The sequence below is a fragment of the Oncorhynchus masou genome, chromosome 15, assembly GCF_036934945.1.
Source record: "Oncorhynchus masou masou isolate Uvic2021 chromosome 15, UVic_Omas_1.1, whole genome shotgun sequence".
Classification (NCBI taxonomy): Eukaryota; Metazoa; Chordata; class Actinopteri; order Salmoniformes; family Salmonidae; genus Oncorhynchus; species Oncorhynchus masou.
In genome coordinates, this window is record NC_088226.1 from 13,119,407 (window position 1) to 13,135,786 (window position 16,380).

General features: G+C 40.2%; 2 protein-coding genes across 2 annotated transcripts; one reads left to right on the forward strand and one right to left on the reverse strand.

Moving 5' to 3' along the window:
- Positions 1–1,970: 1,970 nt before the first annotated feature.
- Positions 1,971–10,583, reverse strand: LOC135555670 (zinc finger CCCH domain-containing protein 7A-like). The gene is given in 24 exon segments (XM_064988303.1): positions 1,971–2,732; positions 2,845–3,008; positions 3,123–3,256; positions 3,375–3,483; positions 3,625–3,730; positions 3,821–3,957; positions 4,086–4,159; positions 4,468–4,649; positions 4,853–4,953; positions 5,723–5,928; positions 6,068–6,226; positions 6,556–6,700; positions 6,824–6,849; positions 7,218–7,464; positions 7,620–7,948; positions 7,951–7,989; positions 8,695–8,731; positions 8,849–8,902; positions 8,995–9,075; positions 9,181–9,339; positions 9,436–9,639; positions 9,773–9,812; positions 10,185–10,280; positions 10,438–10,583. Coding segments are annotated over 23 exon segments (2,991 nt in total). The 5' UTR covers positions 10,253–10,280; positions 10,438–10,583; the 3' UTR covers positions 1,971–2,542.
- Positions 10,584–11,969: 1,386 nt separating this feature from the next.
- On the forward strand, positions 11,970–15,009 carry LOC135554995 (phospholipase A2-like). The gene is made up of 4 exons (XM_064987368.1): positions 11,970–12,054; positions 13,434–13,602; positions 14,217–14,323; positions 14,832–15,009. Exons 1-4 carry the CDS (start codon positions 12,018–12,020, stop codon positions 14,978–14,980), a joined length of 462 nt encoding a protein of 153 aa, XP_064843440.1. The 5' UTR covers positions 11,970–12,017; the 3' UTR covers positions 14,981–15,009.
- Positions 15,010–16,380: the final 1,371 nt, after the last annotated feature.

A 16,380-nucleotide genomic window follows, 5' to 3' on the forward strand; every position in this document is an offset into this window, starting at 1 on the left:
CTGCATTGTTGCTTAAGGGCTTGTAAGTAAGCATTTCACTGTAAGGTCACTGTCGTCTTCGGCGCTTGTGACAACTAAAATTTGATTTGATGATCAATTTGCGTTTTCAACTGATAAACTCGGATTAGCTGACACAATGTGCCATTGGAACACAGGAGTGATGGTTGCCGATAATGGGCCTCTGTACACCTATGTAGATATTCCATAAAAAATCAGCTACAAAAGTCACTCAAAACATCCACAATGTCTACACTGTATTTCTCATCAATTTGATGCTATTTTAAAAATGGACACTTTTTTGCTTTTCTTTCAAAAATCAAAAACAACGACATTTCTAATTGACCCCAAACTTTTGAACAGAAGTGTGTATTTGTTTTTTATTTTTCAATAATCTGTAAATGTTAGAATTTCTCCTCCGCATTATTTTATGTAGAGCATAGGCAAAAAACAAATCCATTTTCAACCCACTTTGTAATACAATAAATTTGAAGAAATCCAAGGAGGGTGTAGAGCCTTTCTATAGGCACTGTATATCACATGGGTCGCATTCCCCTGCTCAGACATGGCATGGGTCAACCTATGGTATTGACTGACAGGTTGCTACAACATTACCAAAATTATGTGGACACCTGCTTGTCGAACATCTCATTCCAAAATCATGGGCTTTAATATGGAGTTGGTCCCCCCTTTGCTGCTATAATAGCCTCCTCTCTTCTCTGAAGGCTTTCCACTAGATGTTGGAACATTGCTGCGGGGACTTGCTTCCATTCAGCCACAAGTGTATTCATGAGGTCGGGCATTGATGTTAGGCCTGACTCGCAGTCGTCGTTCACAATTCATTCCAAAGGTGTTTGATGGGATTGAGATCAGGGCTCTGTGCAGGTCAGTCAAGTTCTTTCACACCAATCTCGACAAACCATGGACATTGCTTTGTGCATGAGGGCAATGTCATGCTGAAACAGAGAAGGGACTTCCCCAAACTGTTGCCACAAAGTTGGAAGCAAAGAATTGCCTAGAATGTCATTGTATGCTGTAGCATTAATATTTCCCTTCACTGGAACTAAGGGGCCTAACCTGAACCATTAAAACAGCCACAGACCATTATTCCTCCACCAAGCTTTACAGTTAGCACTGTGTTTTCGGGCAGGGAGTGTTCTCCTGGGATCCGCCGAGCCCAGATTTGTCAGTCGGACTCTTAGGTGGTGACGCGTGATTAATCACTCCAGAGAACAAGTTTCCACTGCTCGAGTCCAATGGCGGTGAGCTTTACACCACGCCTTCTGACGCTTGGCATTGTGCGTGGTGATCTTAGGCTTGTGTGCGGCTGCTCGGCCATGGAAACCCATTTCATGAAGCTCCCAACGAACAGTTCTTGTGCTGACATTGTTTCCAGAGGCCGTTTGGAACTTGGTAGTTAGTGTTGCAAGATAGATGATTTTTTTACGTGCTATGCGCTTCAGCACTTGTTGATCCTGTTCTGTGAGCTAGTGTGGCCTACTACTTTGCGGCTGAGCCAGAAATTTGACTGACTTGTTGGAAAGGTGGCATCCTATGACAGTGCCACATTGAAAGTCACTGAGCTCTTCAGTAAGACTGCCAATGTTTACCTATGTAGATAATATGGCTTTGTGCTTGATTTTACACACCTGTCAGCTACGGGTGTGACTGAAATAGTCAAATACAGAAATTTGAAGGGGTGTCCATACTTCTGTATATTTCGTGTGTGGTTAGCTAGTACATAATAAAATACCTATCCAGGAGTTGTAAGATCTGGCATGCATCTGCAATGTCGTCAGGCAGGAACTCGACTATTGTCATTCCACAAACCATTGTATCCATCCTACCACTGATTAAACTTTGCAAAATGTCTTCCATTTTAGACTTCATGACAACTAAGCACATTGCATAGAATGTCAACCTACATTTTCTAGGCTGCTACCCTAATGAACAAGTACAAAATCAATACTTGCAACAAGAAATCAAGATTTTATTTTGGTTGGTTGGCATATTCCAAAACCAACAGGCATAAATGCAACAAATTATGGAAATAATGAAAAAGACCTACGCGAACATAATTTTTGAAAGGATGCATAATTCCATTTCAAAACATTCCAATCTTCAGACTTCTGAATCGTATAAAACAAAAAGGAACCTTTCTTAAAAACTCAAATACAAAAACAAGCCTTTTTTATGTGACCTTTCGACATAAAAGCTGTTCTGATGGTGTCTTCCCCTGCTTTGGCTTCTCTGAGCAGGACATCAATCCATTTTATGACAAGCGATCTTTGTGACGCGTCAATGATTGCTACGTTACGTAAAAGGCAATGGTGCATCTCTTTATCTGTGATAAAAGGAACACTGCTATGATCATTTGGAGCACACAGCCAACTGTGTACTTCCCATTAAAATCAAGCTGTGATCTGCATCTCTCCTCTTAAATGGTACAGACTAGAGCCTCCCAAAGGCTTACCTGAACCTGTACCTCTTTTACTTAACACTGCAAAATATATTGCATCCCAACATAATCATTGTCATCAAATCATTACTTTATGTCTTTAAGAAGAAAACTATATTTGCCAAAGTCATTGTCATTTGGGGCTATAAGATGGTCTTTTCTCGCTTTGGCCAGTTTCATCAAAAGGAACTCCCTGCGCTCCGTCCATTCCCTTAGTTCCTCGTTTCCATGAGCCAGTTTACACAACTCCTCCTCTGTGCAAGTGCCTTTAAGGTATCTGTGGAAATGGATGCAGTATCAGAAATGTCAGTCACCAATAACACCATTTCCAGTAATCAAATTAGGCACAAGCGACCTAAATAAACATTGAATTAGCATAGAAACTTTACCTCTCGCAAACTCTGAAGGTGCCAGTGGGGAAGCGATACTGCCAGCAGTTCTGATCGTCTTCAGAGTTAAACACTTTCTCTCTGTGTTTTTCTGAGGTGATGTGCTGCTGCCACTGCCTGTCACTGTTGCAGTTCTTACCACAAAGCCAACAGTGGTTGCCAGTCTAGCATAACAGATATCATCAAGATGATATTAGCATGTTGAAGGTTTGTGGTCACCTACAGCATGTTGAAGGTCATATAACCATCTGGGTGTGGTTAAAACAGAGATTGCTTACCATCTCCTCAGCATAGTCTGTGGGCATGTGGATCTGCTTCCCGTTCTCCTTGATGGAGCTGTTGGAGGCCTCCTCGCTCCAGCCAGGCTTCTGAGACTGCAGCCAGTGCTCATACAGCTGCTCCATGTCAGGAACTAAATGGACACACACAGTTTAGTATCTGATTAAGTTTGTATTAGTCATCATAATATATTTACTGTACATCACATGAACTGCTGTACAAAAACTACGGTCCATCTGTAACAAACTCACTGTTGTTCTCTTTCATGTATGTCCACAGGTCCCTTTCCTCTGTGCTGTGTGCAAATGTGCAGTTTCCGATGTACTGGCACTTTTTGCCAGTGGACACGTGCATACAAATCTGTAAGTAAAACACACAAACAAAACATGAACACTTAACGAGGACAAAACATGATTCTCTCTGGGAAATTCCCATATGAGTCAGCAGAGTACGTGGTCAGACCAGTTGCTCTGGGAGCATTTTCAGCCCTCCTAGGCCTACCTCAAACTGAGATGGGATGGGCTTCTTTGTTGGGAGAGGGCGGATTGTTGTCCACTTCTTGCGTTCGATGGAACTCACCAGCACCACTCGTTTGTCTTTTGACCACCTGCAACACAGTTCAGATGAAATTCACTATGCTGACCAGGCTCATTGTTCAAATTGTCCTGAAATGGTTTCAGGGGAAATAACTACTCACGAATGCCTGGCTTTGGCAGTGCAGTACTTCTTGTTCTTGTCTGCCTCACTAACTTGGCCATTTCTCCAACACTGCCCACACACAAACTGCATCTTCAGATTTGGGGGTCCAAACCTCTTCAGTGGTGTGGTGAATTGCTGGAATGACACAAAATAAATGGTTTGTGTTAAGTCATGTGGAAAATCTGCAGTCAAATGAACATTAGAAATACATTTAGGAAATAAAGCATGTTCTGAATATAGTGTTGTGTACAATGACTGTTTACCAGGGATCCTTGGGTGCCTGCCTCCATGTTCCAAAACCTATTGGCCTCATGGACTATATTTTCAGGAGTGATGCCTATATGATCATAAACAGATTGCAAAGAGTTAAGAGGGATGTTCACTTAGAAAACCCACAAAAGTTACCAGAAGGTCCTTAAAATACTTTTTTGGCTGTATGTAATAACACAAAAAAACATTATGGGCTAATAATGTAAGAAATAACACACAAACTAAATACTACAAAGTTGCTTAGGAGCTAGAAGCAGAGGTGCCATGTCTGTCGGCACCTCTTACAACTGGGAAAAGTAATCTTGTTGAATTACCAATAACATTCTTTGATTAGATGCTATTTGAAGGCACCTTTAATAGGTGGTAAGAGCTTACCTAGCTGGTGCTGCATCATCCACACCTTCAGCTCGATCAGGCTGTGGGCATAGAAGCACTCATCTTCCCGCACGCACCCATAGCGCACCTCATGCCGACAGATGTCCATCTGGTTCTGCGGACTGTACGGACGGATTTTGGAGTAGCGCACAGTGTTCTCCCTCAGAATGTGGACCAGGCACCTGAAAGCGCAACAACTCATCAAGTTCACAACCCCACTGTGCAGGGCATAGAATCATGTTACAATATACACTAGTGGGCTTAATTACTAAAGGAACCAGAGTGGTCAGCCACAAACCATCACTTACAAGGTAGACTGCTGCTTAATTAACTTAAAAAACCTCTGCACCTGTCTCAGCATGTGTAAACAAGTGAAATGGCTTACTTCTGATCTTCAAAGGCATGTTTTGTCACGGGGTGAGAGCAAAAAGATGGGTTGTCCTTATTGGTTTTGCTGATTATTCTGGGTTTGTGATCAAAACACACCTGGAGATCAGATACGATACATTAGAGGGATGGACAACTCTTACAAGACACTGTACACAGAGTAGAGGTTTTAATAAAGGGCACAGCTCCCACTCATAAAACTGACACTTATACCAGAGGCAGTAATATGACAGTCAACATTAGTGTTGTATCAGGGTAATTCCATGGTAACAGAATGATGGCAAAAAAACAACAAACCGTAATTCTGTTACCAAACTTTGTATCTTCAAGTAAATGTATAATTAGATTTTTTTATCAGTGGAAAATTGTTTTAAAAAAGTTGTCCTAATGCATAGATTTGTATGATTTAACTCTGTAATCATTGGTTTTTGTTTGGCACTTTTAAAACAGAAAACAAAATCGTAGTCTCAGCATCATTGTTCCGTGGAATTCTATTTCTCGTGAGAAGAATGAGGACACAGGGTGTGGTTACAGTCAGGTTACATCAGGGGAACTTCAAGTCAAAAGTTCTCTCTATAACACAGTGGTGCTCCACTCCAGTCAGATGTCCTCAGTCCTGCTGGTTTTCATTTCTCCCTGACACTTAAATTGATTGTCCACACACACACTATTACTCTGGGCTGATGAAAAGGCAAAACCAAGCATCCACTGCAGCACTCAAGAACCAGAGTTGTGTACCTTTGCTGCTCTAACACAACAATGGCAATGCAATAAGACAGACTCAGCAACTTATCAATGAAGACACCCCATTCCAGGAGGAACACGTCACAATTATATATATATTTTTACATTAAAAAGCCCAACTTACTCCGCAGAGGAACATGAATATCCCGTGATGCTCCTGTAGGATCTTCGGGACAGTCAGATTGATCTTACTGGTGGGCCCAAATGGATCAAAGAGAAAGTCTCTGCAGATGAAGCCTTTGCGCTCCAGGGACCAAACATCAATCTCCTCTTGGCAGTAGGCAAATGTGCAGTGACCAGGGTACCTGCACCCCTCTCCAATGGCGACATCTACAAGATCATCGTTTTAGTTAATACATCTCCATAGGCAGCTGAACACTGGCACAGACGGACCATGAAGCACATTGGAGTAGTAGTATTAGAGTAGTAGTAGTAGTAGTATTATAGTAGTAGTATTTTCAAGGCTTACCTTTGCAGATGTAGTATGGCCCAACATACTGGGATTTTGTCGGTCTGGGTCTGATCAGCTTCCATGACTTGTCTGGTTGATTTTTTATCCTTCCAAGTAATATGTCCTTCTTGCATTTGTGCTCTTCGGTATAGAGTGTGAAATCCAACACTCCAAGCCCTAGTGATAGTATATCAACATGAGCTTTCACATACAATAATTATCATGTCCCATACCCATTTATCAACCCAGTTTCATACTATTAGATGTTGCACAATAAGCAAAACAGACAATCATATACACTGAACAAAAATATAAAAACGCAACATGTAAAGTGTTGGTCCCATGTTTCATGAGCTGAAATAAACCCCTGCCCAGTCATGTGCAATCCATAGATAAGGCCTAAATCATTTATTTCAATTGACTGATTTCCTTATTTGAACTGTAACTCAGTAAAATCTTTGAAATTGTTGCATGTTGCATTTATATTACATAAAGCATGTTCTTACCAGTTTTGACATAGCAGTTTGAGCATGCCTGTTTGAATTCATGAGTATCAGCCAGGGGATTTTTGGCCAGATCCACAACAGCAGGGAGGGGGGTTACATCCGGCATCCCCAGGGCCATTCCCATTGGCTTATCATGGTCGGTCAACTGGAGGGGGAACAAATATCATGATTTATTTAAAAAATAGACAAGAAAAACTAAACATATAAAACACAAGGTACTGTTGTGAAAATATCAGTGGGACATGAAGACTAGACTAGCTAGACTCACCTGCATGAATGGATGCTGACTATATCCTAGATTTGTTTTTGTTTTGTTTTTTTTGGGGGGGGGGGAGAGAAAAATACATCAGAGACAACATTGACAAAACGTTTATGAAAAGTAAATAACAAATAAAAAACCAAATTTGTTAGCAATTGAGATTTCACTATTCAATAAGACATTACATTTTAGTCATTTAGCAGACGCTCTTATCCAGAGCAATTAAGTTTAAGAGCCTTGATCTAGGGCATAGGGACAGATTTTCGAACCAGCTTACTGGTTACTGGCTCTCAAGCGCTAGGCTACGTGCCGCCCCAGATATAAGATATAAGGATAATAACAAATGTTCAACACATTCGAGAGGTATTACCGTTAAACTGGCTGTATGCAACTCCTTGCATACCTGTCTGAGGCTCTGACATGGAGAGACTGTCCAGTGAGTCCAATGGAGAGGAGACCCCGAAGGTGTCCAGACCTAAAGAGTACCCGCTGGCTTGTGGCTTGTGGTAGGGAGGAGGCAGAGTCACTGTGCACTGTGATGTCACATGCATAAAAGGGTTCATGTGAGATGGCATAAGGAAAGGACTAGACATGGAATTTGAGGGGGCACTGGTTGGAAAAGGGATAGGGCCCTTCATGGTGGGAATGACCTAGAGAGAGAACAATACACTCTACATTAGATATTGTTTTAACATGATAGTGAAAAGGCCAAATTTAAAACAAAGACAGATTTAACTAAAATTGAATGTGCAAAAAAAAAAAAAAAAAATTTTCCTACATTAGCAGCAATCTCCCATGAACGTACCATGGGAGATTCTGTGGGGCCAGGGCCAGCTTGGTCCAGCAGATCATCCAGGTCATCTCCAATAATTTCCGCATCGAAGTCCGGGTGAGACTTTTGCATTGGCAAATGATAAGACTGGGTAGGGCTGGCTCTGGCACCATTGACCAACGTATGCATAGGCATGGTTTTGGAAATGGGCATAGGCACCAGAACATGATTGGGCTCTGGGGTGTGAACCTCAACAGGCGATACTGAAGGGATGATGCTGACAGGGGGGGATTCAGCTTCTAGTCTCTCATTCCGAGGGGGGTGCACCTTCATTGCTGCCAATGGGTCATGGCTTGGGGGGCTGGGTCTGGACCGTCAATTTCCTGAAGGGGCTGATTCACTTCTACAACACAGGTGGGAATTTGGAAAGCGCAAACATTATTTTTAGCAACAAGACCTTCCACATTTAAAAAGGTCCAATGCAGCCGTTTTTCTCTCATCAAATCATTTCTGGGAAACAAGTAAGTAACTTACTGTGATTGTTTTCAATTCAAATGAGTTAAACAATTTCAAAATAACTTATTCACAAAGAGCAATTTCTCAAGTAAGATATTTTGCTAAGACTGAGTGGGGAGTGGAAATGGAAAAAGAAAGCTGTTATTGGCAGAGGTTTGGATCTCTCTCTCTTATGGACGTGTTGGTTGTTTATCAACAAAACTGACGCGTGCGCAACTATGGGGCAAAACAGACAGGGTTGGCTTATTTTGTCACGAAATGTTAATTGAAAAGAAATACATTTGCACAATGAGCAATTGTTGTCTCCTACACTGAACAAATATATAACATGCAACATGTAAAGTGTTGGTCCCATGTTTCATGAGTGGAAATAAAAAAATCCCCTTCATCTACACTGATTGAAGTGGATTTAACAAGTGCCATCAATAAGGGATCATAGCTTTCACCTGGATTTACCTGGTCAGTCTGTCATGTAACGAGCAGGTGTTCTTAATATTTTATATACTCAGTGTATTCAAAACACAGGGAAACCACATTTGACTGCACTGGGCCTTTAAGTAAATTACTCAAACTAAATCACAGAATCTCTTACCAATTTCTATATCTTCCACAGATGTAGATCCATGAGACTGAAACAAATAAAAAGAATGCTCTTAACATCTTTACTTGCTGGTACACCATGTTCATTTGGTGCAAGTAATCTGTATTGTGTGCAGATTCACACAAAGAAATGGAATTCTCTTTACCTTGTCATTGGATGCACCTGAATAGCTCGATCCAGGCAAAACATTTAAGGCAGGCTGTTGAAAGGAATGTCTCAAGGTTAGATACTAAGCCACATACTGAAGTAGCCAATGTGCCATAATTCATACTCAACACAGTACACTCTCACCTTACTCCTGACATAGGCTTTACGAATTTTCAATCCCAACATTTTGGCCAGGTCCTGAGTCAATCCTATGACATTGGGATCCTGAAAAAACAATCACATATTGACAATAAGGATTATGAATTTAAGACAATAAAAGGAACAATCTACAAAACCTTACCACATGGTATATTTCGTCTGCGGTCTCACCTGAGGCACTGCAAGGGAGCACTTCGCCACAGTCTCATAGGCCTCTTTATGCCTGCCCATCTCTTTCAAGGCTCTGGCTTTCCTATAAAGAGCTCTATGGTTTCCCTCATTCAATTGAAGAGCTTTCTCACAGTCTACTAGTGCTTCATCATGCAGACCCTGAAATAAAATTCCCAAATTATACCACTAAATAAATAGAGAAAAAATACATCATTCATAAAGACAAAACACACCACTTTCTTAACCCTGACTTACCGGTACAACGTTCAAGTAAGCAGCAGCTCGATTGGCATACAGCTTTTCCAACGTTCCAGTAGGTACACTGATGTCTTCCGAATCTGCATATTCTGCTATGCTCAAGGCCTCAGTGTACATTTCTATAGATCGCATCCATTCCCCTTCATTGAACACGTCATTTCCTTCACCAAACAGATTCTTCACAAGGTCCTGAATGAACACCTGAAATAAACAAATTCAACCTCTAAATAAAAAACAAATTCAACTTCTAAATAAATACCAAAATATGAGCTGCATTCTGAGCTTCATGTGTCACGAATGTAGGTGCTGCCATTTGGCTTGATTGCACAATCACCTCATATCGTTCCTGAGTTCCAGGATAGGGCAGAGTTGACCTAGAAACAAACAAGTTCAAACTTAGATCTCCTTCCGTTGACACTGAAAACATGAGCATATTCAAGTGTTACACCATTCAAGGGCATCATGGAGTAATCTTTTCCCAAATAATACAATTTCAATATTACTCACATTAAGGCACAAGATCCAGAAATTGTTAAACAACATCTGACTTGTTGTACAGTTCCAGGCAGTTACCACTATGCAAACACTTAGGCTGTCTCCTGCAAAAATTAATTGTAATTCTCTTCCCCCAAGACCATCCATTGGTGGCTGACAACAGCTCTGTAGCCTGATTTCCCTATGCGCTCAACCAATCTGCATTCCCTGGGGAACACGGACTTGAACTGGGGAGTCCTGATCATACTCACTGGATGAACTGCAGCCCATTCTGAATATCCTGCCAGCGACTGCTTCGGTCCTGACACAGGATTGACATGTTCACCTGTTTCTTTAGGTCCTGGTCTCTGTCAACACAATAAGTCATTCAAAAAAAAGTTAGTTACCTTTCTAGTTAACATGTTTTAGGCCTACTCTGAGTATAATTGTATTATTGTCAAACCCGTTTTTGTCGTAGGCCTTGTAAGAATACGTTCAAACATACATTTTCATTAAGTTACTCACTCATTAAATACTCAAATAAAGACGAAACAATTCACATCATGAATTTGTAGAACGTTAAACAGGTGAAAAGTACTTTTCAGGCTTCACGTGCTACTGATTCAACAAAGCATACGACAGCCTCGAAAACCCCATGGCTTTAAAATTCGTCATGCCTTGAACTTCCTGTCTGTCGTCTTCACAAGCTAGTTAGTTAAAAGAAGAAGATAAAAAGAAGATAAAAATCTAACTAGCTAAAGTGAGTCTGCTTACGACTGACAACGAGTCTGGATATACAAATCTACAGTACAGTAGTCGGGAGAGTTGATCTTGGACGAACGTTATAAAGTGTACATTGTCACAAGTTAGCCCCATAACGTCAGGAAATGTTCGATACCCACTGACATATGTAGCTAACTAGTTAGCGTCTAGGTCGAACAAATACCTCAATCTAGGTAGGCTAGCTTAACTAAATTAGACTAACCGATCTGGCACGAGAAAGATAGACATTCTGAACACAAACAGTATGCAATGTGATTGCTAGATAGCCATGGCTATACAGTTTACAGTTACATGCTTGTCAAAGATAACGCACACTAGTAGAGTATCTGTACATTTTTCTACAGTAACGTTAGCTAGCTTCCTAGCAAGCTAGTTATCAATATGTCGGGCGGGAGATGCAAGAGAGCTAACTACAGTACATGACTGTTAGCGGTGTAGCTAACAGCTAGATAGCAAACTAGCTAGATAGCCATCTTGCAAATAATGACATTTAAAACATGCTCACCCTTAAGGAATATTTAGATGTAAAAAAAAGTCCACATCTAAATGAGTACAGCTTAAGATGTATGACTTGTTCCCTGGCCAGCATCAGTGATTTCTTGAGTGTCGGGGACACGAATCATGATGTGGCCTGGTCTCTGGCATGACGTTTTTTTATGTTTGCTAGATTCCATTCTTATTCGAGGAAACAGGGCCCCCTGTTGACCACAAACTGTGTTCTGACTTTTTACTTTAATAAACTATGAAATTAAAGTACTATGTACATGATGAGATCTTGAAATGTCAACAAATAAATCTAATTTAAATGAATTATTAATGGGAATATAGCATGATGTACAACCTTTTGACAATGTTGACTTGATGGGCCCTTATGAACATGTTTTCTGTGGGGAATTGCATGCAATAAGGCTGTTGACATGATAAAACAATGACCACAGACATTCATGTATTGATCAATTAGACCTACTTCTAGTATTCTACATGGCATTAGTCCTGAACTGAAGTCCTTGGCCTTCCAGAATCTGAACAAAAGTCAACTGAAGTCCTTGGTTTTTGAGAATCTGAACAAAAGTCATTGAACAATTGGCTTTAAGTAATACTACATTATGGACTGGGGTGATTCTAACGGAGAGGGAACTCAAACCAAGTTCAGATCAGTGTTCAATGATTAGTTTACAGCAGATTATTCCGGGAGGAGGAGGGAATGATGCTCAGGAGATTATCCAAACCAGACTCTAAAAAAAACTCCCCACTGCACTGAATGCCTATGTCCACCAGAGTGTAAATAAGCAGCAGTGCATGCAGACTCCCTCTTGCACACCATGCCTGCGCTTTATCGGATACTTCTGCTGTTCTCTGGTAAATTGCTGCTTGAATTTCTTTACCTTTTTAACACATTTTGCAGGGAATGATTAAGAGGGATTGGGAGGGAGTGAAGTAATGTTAAAGGACAATGTTATGAGTGCCTTCAGGGATCTAACATGAAAGGAACTTAGATCTGTTATAGCCTGATGATTCAACTCCTTAATTTCACACAACAATACAACTGTATCATCTTGAAATGGTTGAATCTTTTATTTCCATAATCTTGTGATCTTTATATAGAGATCATTTTATGGTTGAATTTTTTTACTTTAATGCATGTTTAATGATTTAACAAATCAGTACCAATGTCAATTGTCATGTCTTGTATTTTGACAACTAATATGCACATTACAAATTCATGTTAATTTGATCTGGGAAAAGAGGTCATAGAACTAGACCATAGTATAAGAGTGTAAAGGGAATTTCCAGCTGAACAAAAAGGAGAGCAGTCCCATAAAAAAAGTGTGAAGTTGTTTTGTATTGTGGGAAAGTTTCAAAAGCTATGGTTTTCTAAAAATATCAGTGTCAGAGAAATTATAGTCAATCAGAAACACATTTGGTTTAATACAAGTTGCAAAAAGGAGACACCCCAGCATAGAAGCATAGAAAACATTAAACGGGCCTTCTCTGAGAAGGTACTTATATATTAATCAGACCTTATGAATGTTCTCTAAACATCAGCCTGAGAGGCTTGTACGAAGTCAAAACAAAAGACAGTGACTTTGCCAGCTGCTACAGAATCACTGAGTTCATAATGTCATTGTGTCCTCAGTCCTTGCACATTCAGTAGCTCTGGCGTCAATCACTATCAAACGATATGAGAACAATCCATAACATTCAGTGACAAGTCTAGTGACCATCAACCCGTACACGAATGAGTGTCACAAATAGAACACTGGAAATTGTGTGTCTGACAGAAAGGGAAAACATAAACATTTTCTAAGTATTGTGTTTATTACTTTTAAATGAATATGAACTTTATTCGTCTTAAATATTCCCCATTACAAAGTGCATCTTTCTTGGAAAATGTGAGAGACTTCTCCAGGCTTTGCAATTGCAATATTAGGTCGTCACATAAATAGACTTGTAATAATACAGCATGTCCATTCCGACACTTTGAACACTTAGACATTCAGAATAATCTTCATATGGGAGACTAATCACCGAGCTACACTTCTCAATATTCACTTGATGGCAGGACATATGACTAAAGAGATAGTATGAAGCAAATGGCACATACTAAGCAAGGCTGCTACATACAGACAAGTATATGTAAGTGCACATTTTGAACAAGATGTGTGTATATGTGATTGGTGTACATGTGATGCGCTGAGTTTCATGTTCTTCTTCTGTTGTTGTTGTTGTTGTTGCAGTGGTAATAGCCTCTATGGCACTGCAGAGCCCCCCACGGACTAAGAGAGGGCTACTGGAGCTGGCAGGAGTCATCAAGTGCAGCACAGGCAGATCAGCCCTGGCTTATATGATGTATGGCTGCTACTGTGGACTGGGGGGTCAGGGCTGGCCCAGGGATAAAGCAGACTGGTAAGGCAGTTGTAATGATGTGTTATAAACATGTTATAAATATATATTTTTTTTGGGGGGGGGGGGGGAGTGCCATTTCATAACAAACTCTGATCATTTAAGTACCACTGAATGAAAAACCCCTCCATTTACTTCGCAGTCTGGTAGGCCACAATAACAACCTGCATTATGCGATGCAGTTCAAACTGCAAAGAGTATCATTTTGGGTTTTCTTTTGAGGTTTTGCCCTCCTGTCAATTGGATATTTGGAAATAGACATGCACAACCAGCACTCCCACACCCACAATCCTAACCATAACTTCCTTCTGTCCACTAATCACAGACATGAACTCCCACAAAACCGTTAAACTACAGAACCTCCAGCCTCCAAATCTCTCACAGGCCTGCCTACTAACAATAGTTGAGCCCATCCTCTCATTTCCTTTTCTTTTAAATAGAGCTGCTGTTGGTCCAAGCTACAATAATATGGAAAAACGCCCAGTCTCTGCCTTTTCAGTTAATAGTTTATAGAAAAAGGGACTGTATTACTTATGCAGTGCATCACTGAGACAGCAAATAGTTCTTATAATGCCCTGTTTTAAGTGTTACAGTAGTATATTGTTTCCTTCATTAAGGTGCTGTCACAAACATGACTGTTGCTACGGAGATGCAGAAATTGCTGGTTGCCAAACCAAGACAAGAAAGTATCAATGGACATGTGAAGACAGGACTGCAGAATGTGGTATGCCATCTCAGTTTTATGCACATGAATGAGACATAATGATTAAATCAAGCTGAATAAGTCTATCCCTCCCCTTACAGAGGTGTGGTCATTTAGAGAAAGAAAATACTACATGCTATGACTTTGTCATTGTTTTGCTGTTGAAAATGAATGGGTCTTTTCAGTGCATGGAAAATAACAGATGTGTGATCAACAAACATCTGAGAAGTTTACAAACACTGCAGACATTATAGGGGACAGGAGTGCTAGGAGGGAATGGGCACGAAAGGAATCATTTCTCACCCACATTTTCAGGTATTTTAAGCTCCCAACCATAATTGCTAATCGCAAAAGCACATAGGACAAGCAACACAGTTCAGGATGTTTACGGTGTTTATTTGAGCATCAGACATTTTCCAACATTTCTAAACCTCAGAGTGTTTCCTTCATATCCTCCGCAGACCACTCCTTTCACATCAGCTGTCCTTTAAGGAAACTACTCACCCGCTTAACCCTCTTTTCATTCCAGATGATCTCAAGGACAAATGTGAGAAGATTCTCTGCAAATGTGACAGGGAGGCAGCCAAATGCTTGAGAAAGGCACCTTTCATCCGGAAATATGCTATGTGGCCAGACTTTCTCTGTGGGTGTACACTGCCAACATGTAATATCTACTGATTCAATAAATGTACACTTGTTGATTTTTACATTGGCTGTGTGTCTATTTATGTTATTCGAATATCAGAAGGATCTCCTTCACAACATTATAATGACATGTAACAGCAGTAATAGTTCAGGGCATTTTGTGTTGGTATCTCCTTTTTTCCATTTATATGAAAAGGAAAAACATGCTTAAACCACTATCACAGTGTGACTATGTCATTAGATAAACAAACTGTGCGATGAGGCTCTCCAAATTGAGTATAATGACCAGAAATTACAAGCACAGGTAACAAACTAGTGTACAAAACAGAGAGAGCTCAGTAGAGGTTACATAACATCCAAGGGTTTATTCTTAGGGGGTGGAATGTTGCAGCCAAGGTGAGATCAGGTAGCCTAAGTCCTTACAATAGTGTACTTATACCTGGGTATGTTGTGCCTTACCTTATACTCCCTGAGGTTCTGCCGAGGTCTCTTTTCCACTGCTCTAATCCTCTCAAACTAACCCAGCATGATATTTCACCTCTTAAAAGGATTCTAAAAGCATCCTGAGGTTTTCACCTGATTGAAGTTTTCAACTTAATGTTTACTTTGCTGGAGCTCAGTAGCCGTAAAGTATGATGTACAGCACGTGACCAACAGATGGCAATGTTGAATGTTAACTGCAAAGCTAAGATGTTCATGTTACAGTTTACAGCAACGATGCAAACACGTTCATACACTATTAGTAGCATACTGTATACTTACATCTAGCCTAATGAATTTCTATCTAAGGCAGACCTGGGTGCAAATACTATTTAGGGTATTTCAATTACTTACAAGAACACTTGATCTTTTTTATTTGAAAATACAAGTAGTTGAATATTGCAATGTACTTGGAAATACACTTTATTTCATGTATTTGAAAATGCTTAAATACACAGACAAGTATATTTTCGAATACAAATATTAAAATACTCCTTGCATTTGTCCCCAGGTCCATTTGGTCCTAGGGGTATTTGAAATAACCGAGGATGGCTATTTATAGAATTATTCAAAAATACTTTCAAATACTTAAAATTAAAGTAGCTGATCTGGCAAAATCATTTGAAAATACTCAAATACACAGAAATATGCATGTATTAAACCCAGGTCTCCTCCGAGGTAGATCAATTTCTTGTCTACGTTTGTGGCAGGTGACATATGACCAGCATAGGGAATGTCAAATTTGAGGCAACTGAAGTCTGTCTTATACTTTATTTGGGCATGTTTTGTCCTGCGATGCTGCATCAGAAATGAATTCCTAACTTCAAATGATTAAGCTGTTTGGAATGTTTTAGTATTTCTGTTTTTGGGCATTAGAAACCCAAACTCCTGTAATAAGCTGGAGATATCATACAGATGCTATGACTATAAGTAGTCTGTATAGAAGTCCTGCT

Coding starts and splice junctions, on each gene's coding strand:
- LOC135554995 (XM_064987368.1), top strand. CDS start 12,018: ATGCCTGCGCTTTATCGGATACTTCTGCTGTTCTCTG. Junction 12,055..13,433: donor GATACTTCTGCTGTTCTCTG/GTAAATTGCTGC, acceptor TTGTTGTTGCAG/TGGTAATAGCCTCTATGGCA. Junction 14,324..14,831: donor AGACAGGACTGCAGAATGTG/GTATGCCATCTC, acceptor TTTTCATTCCAG/ATGATCTCAAGGACAAATGT.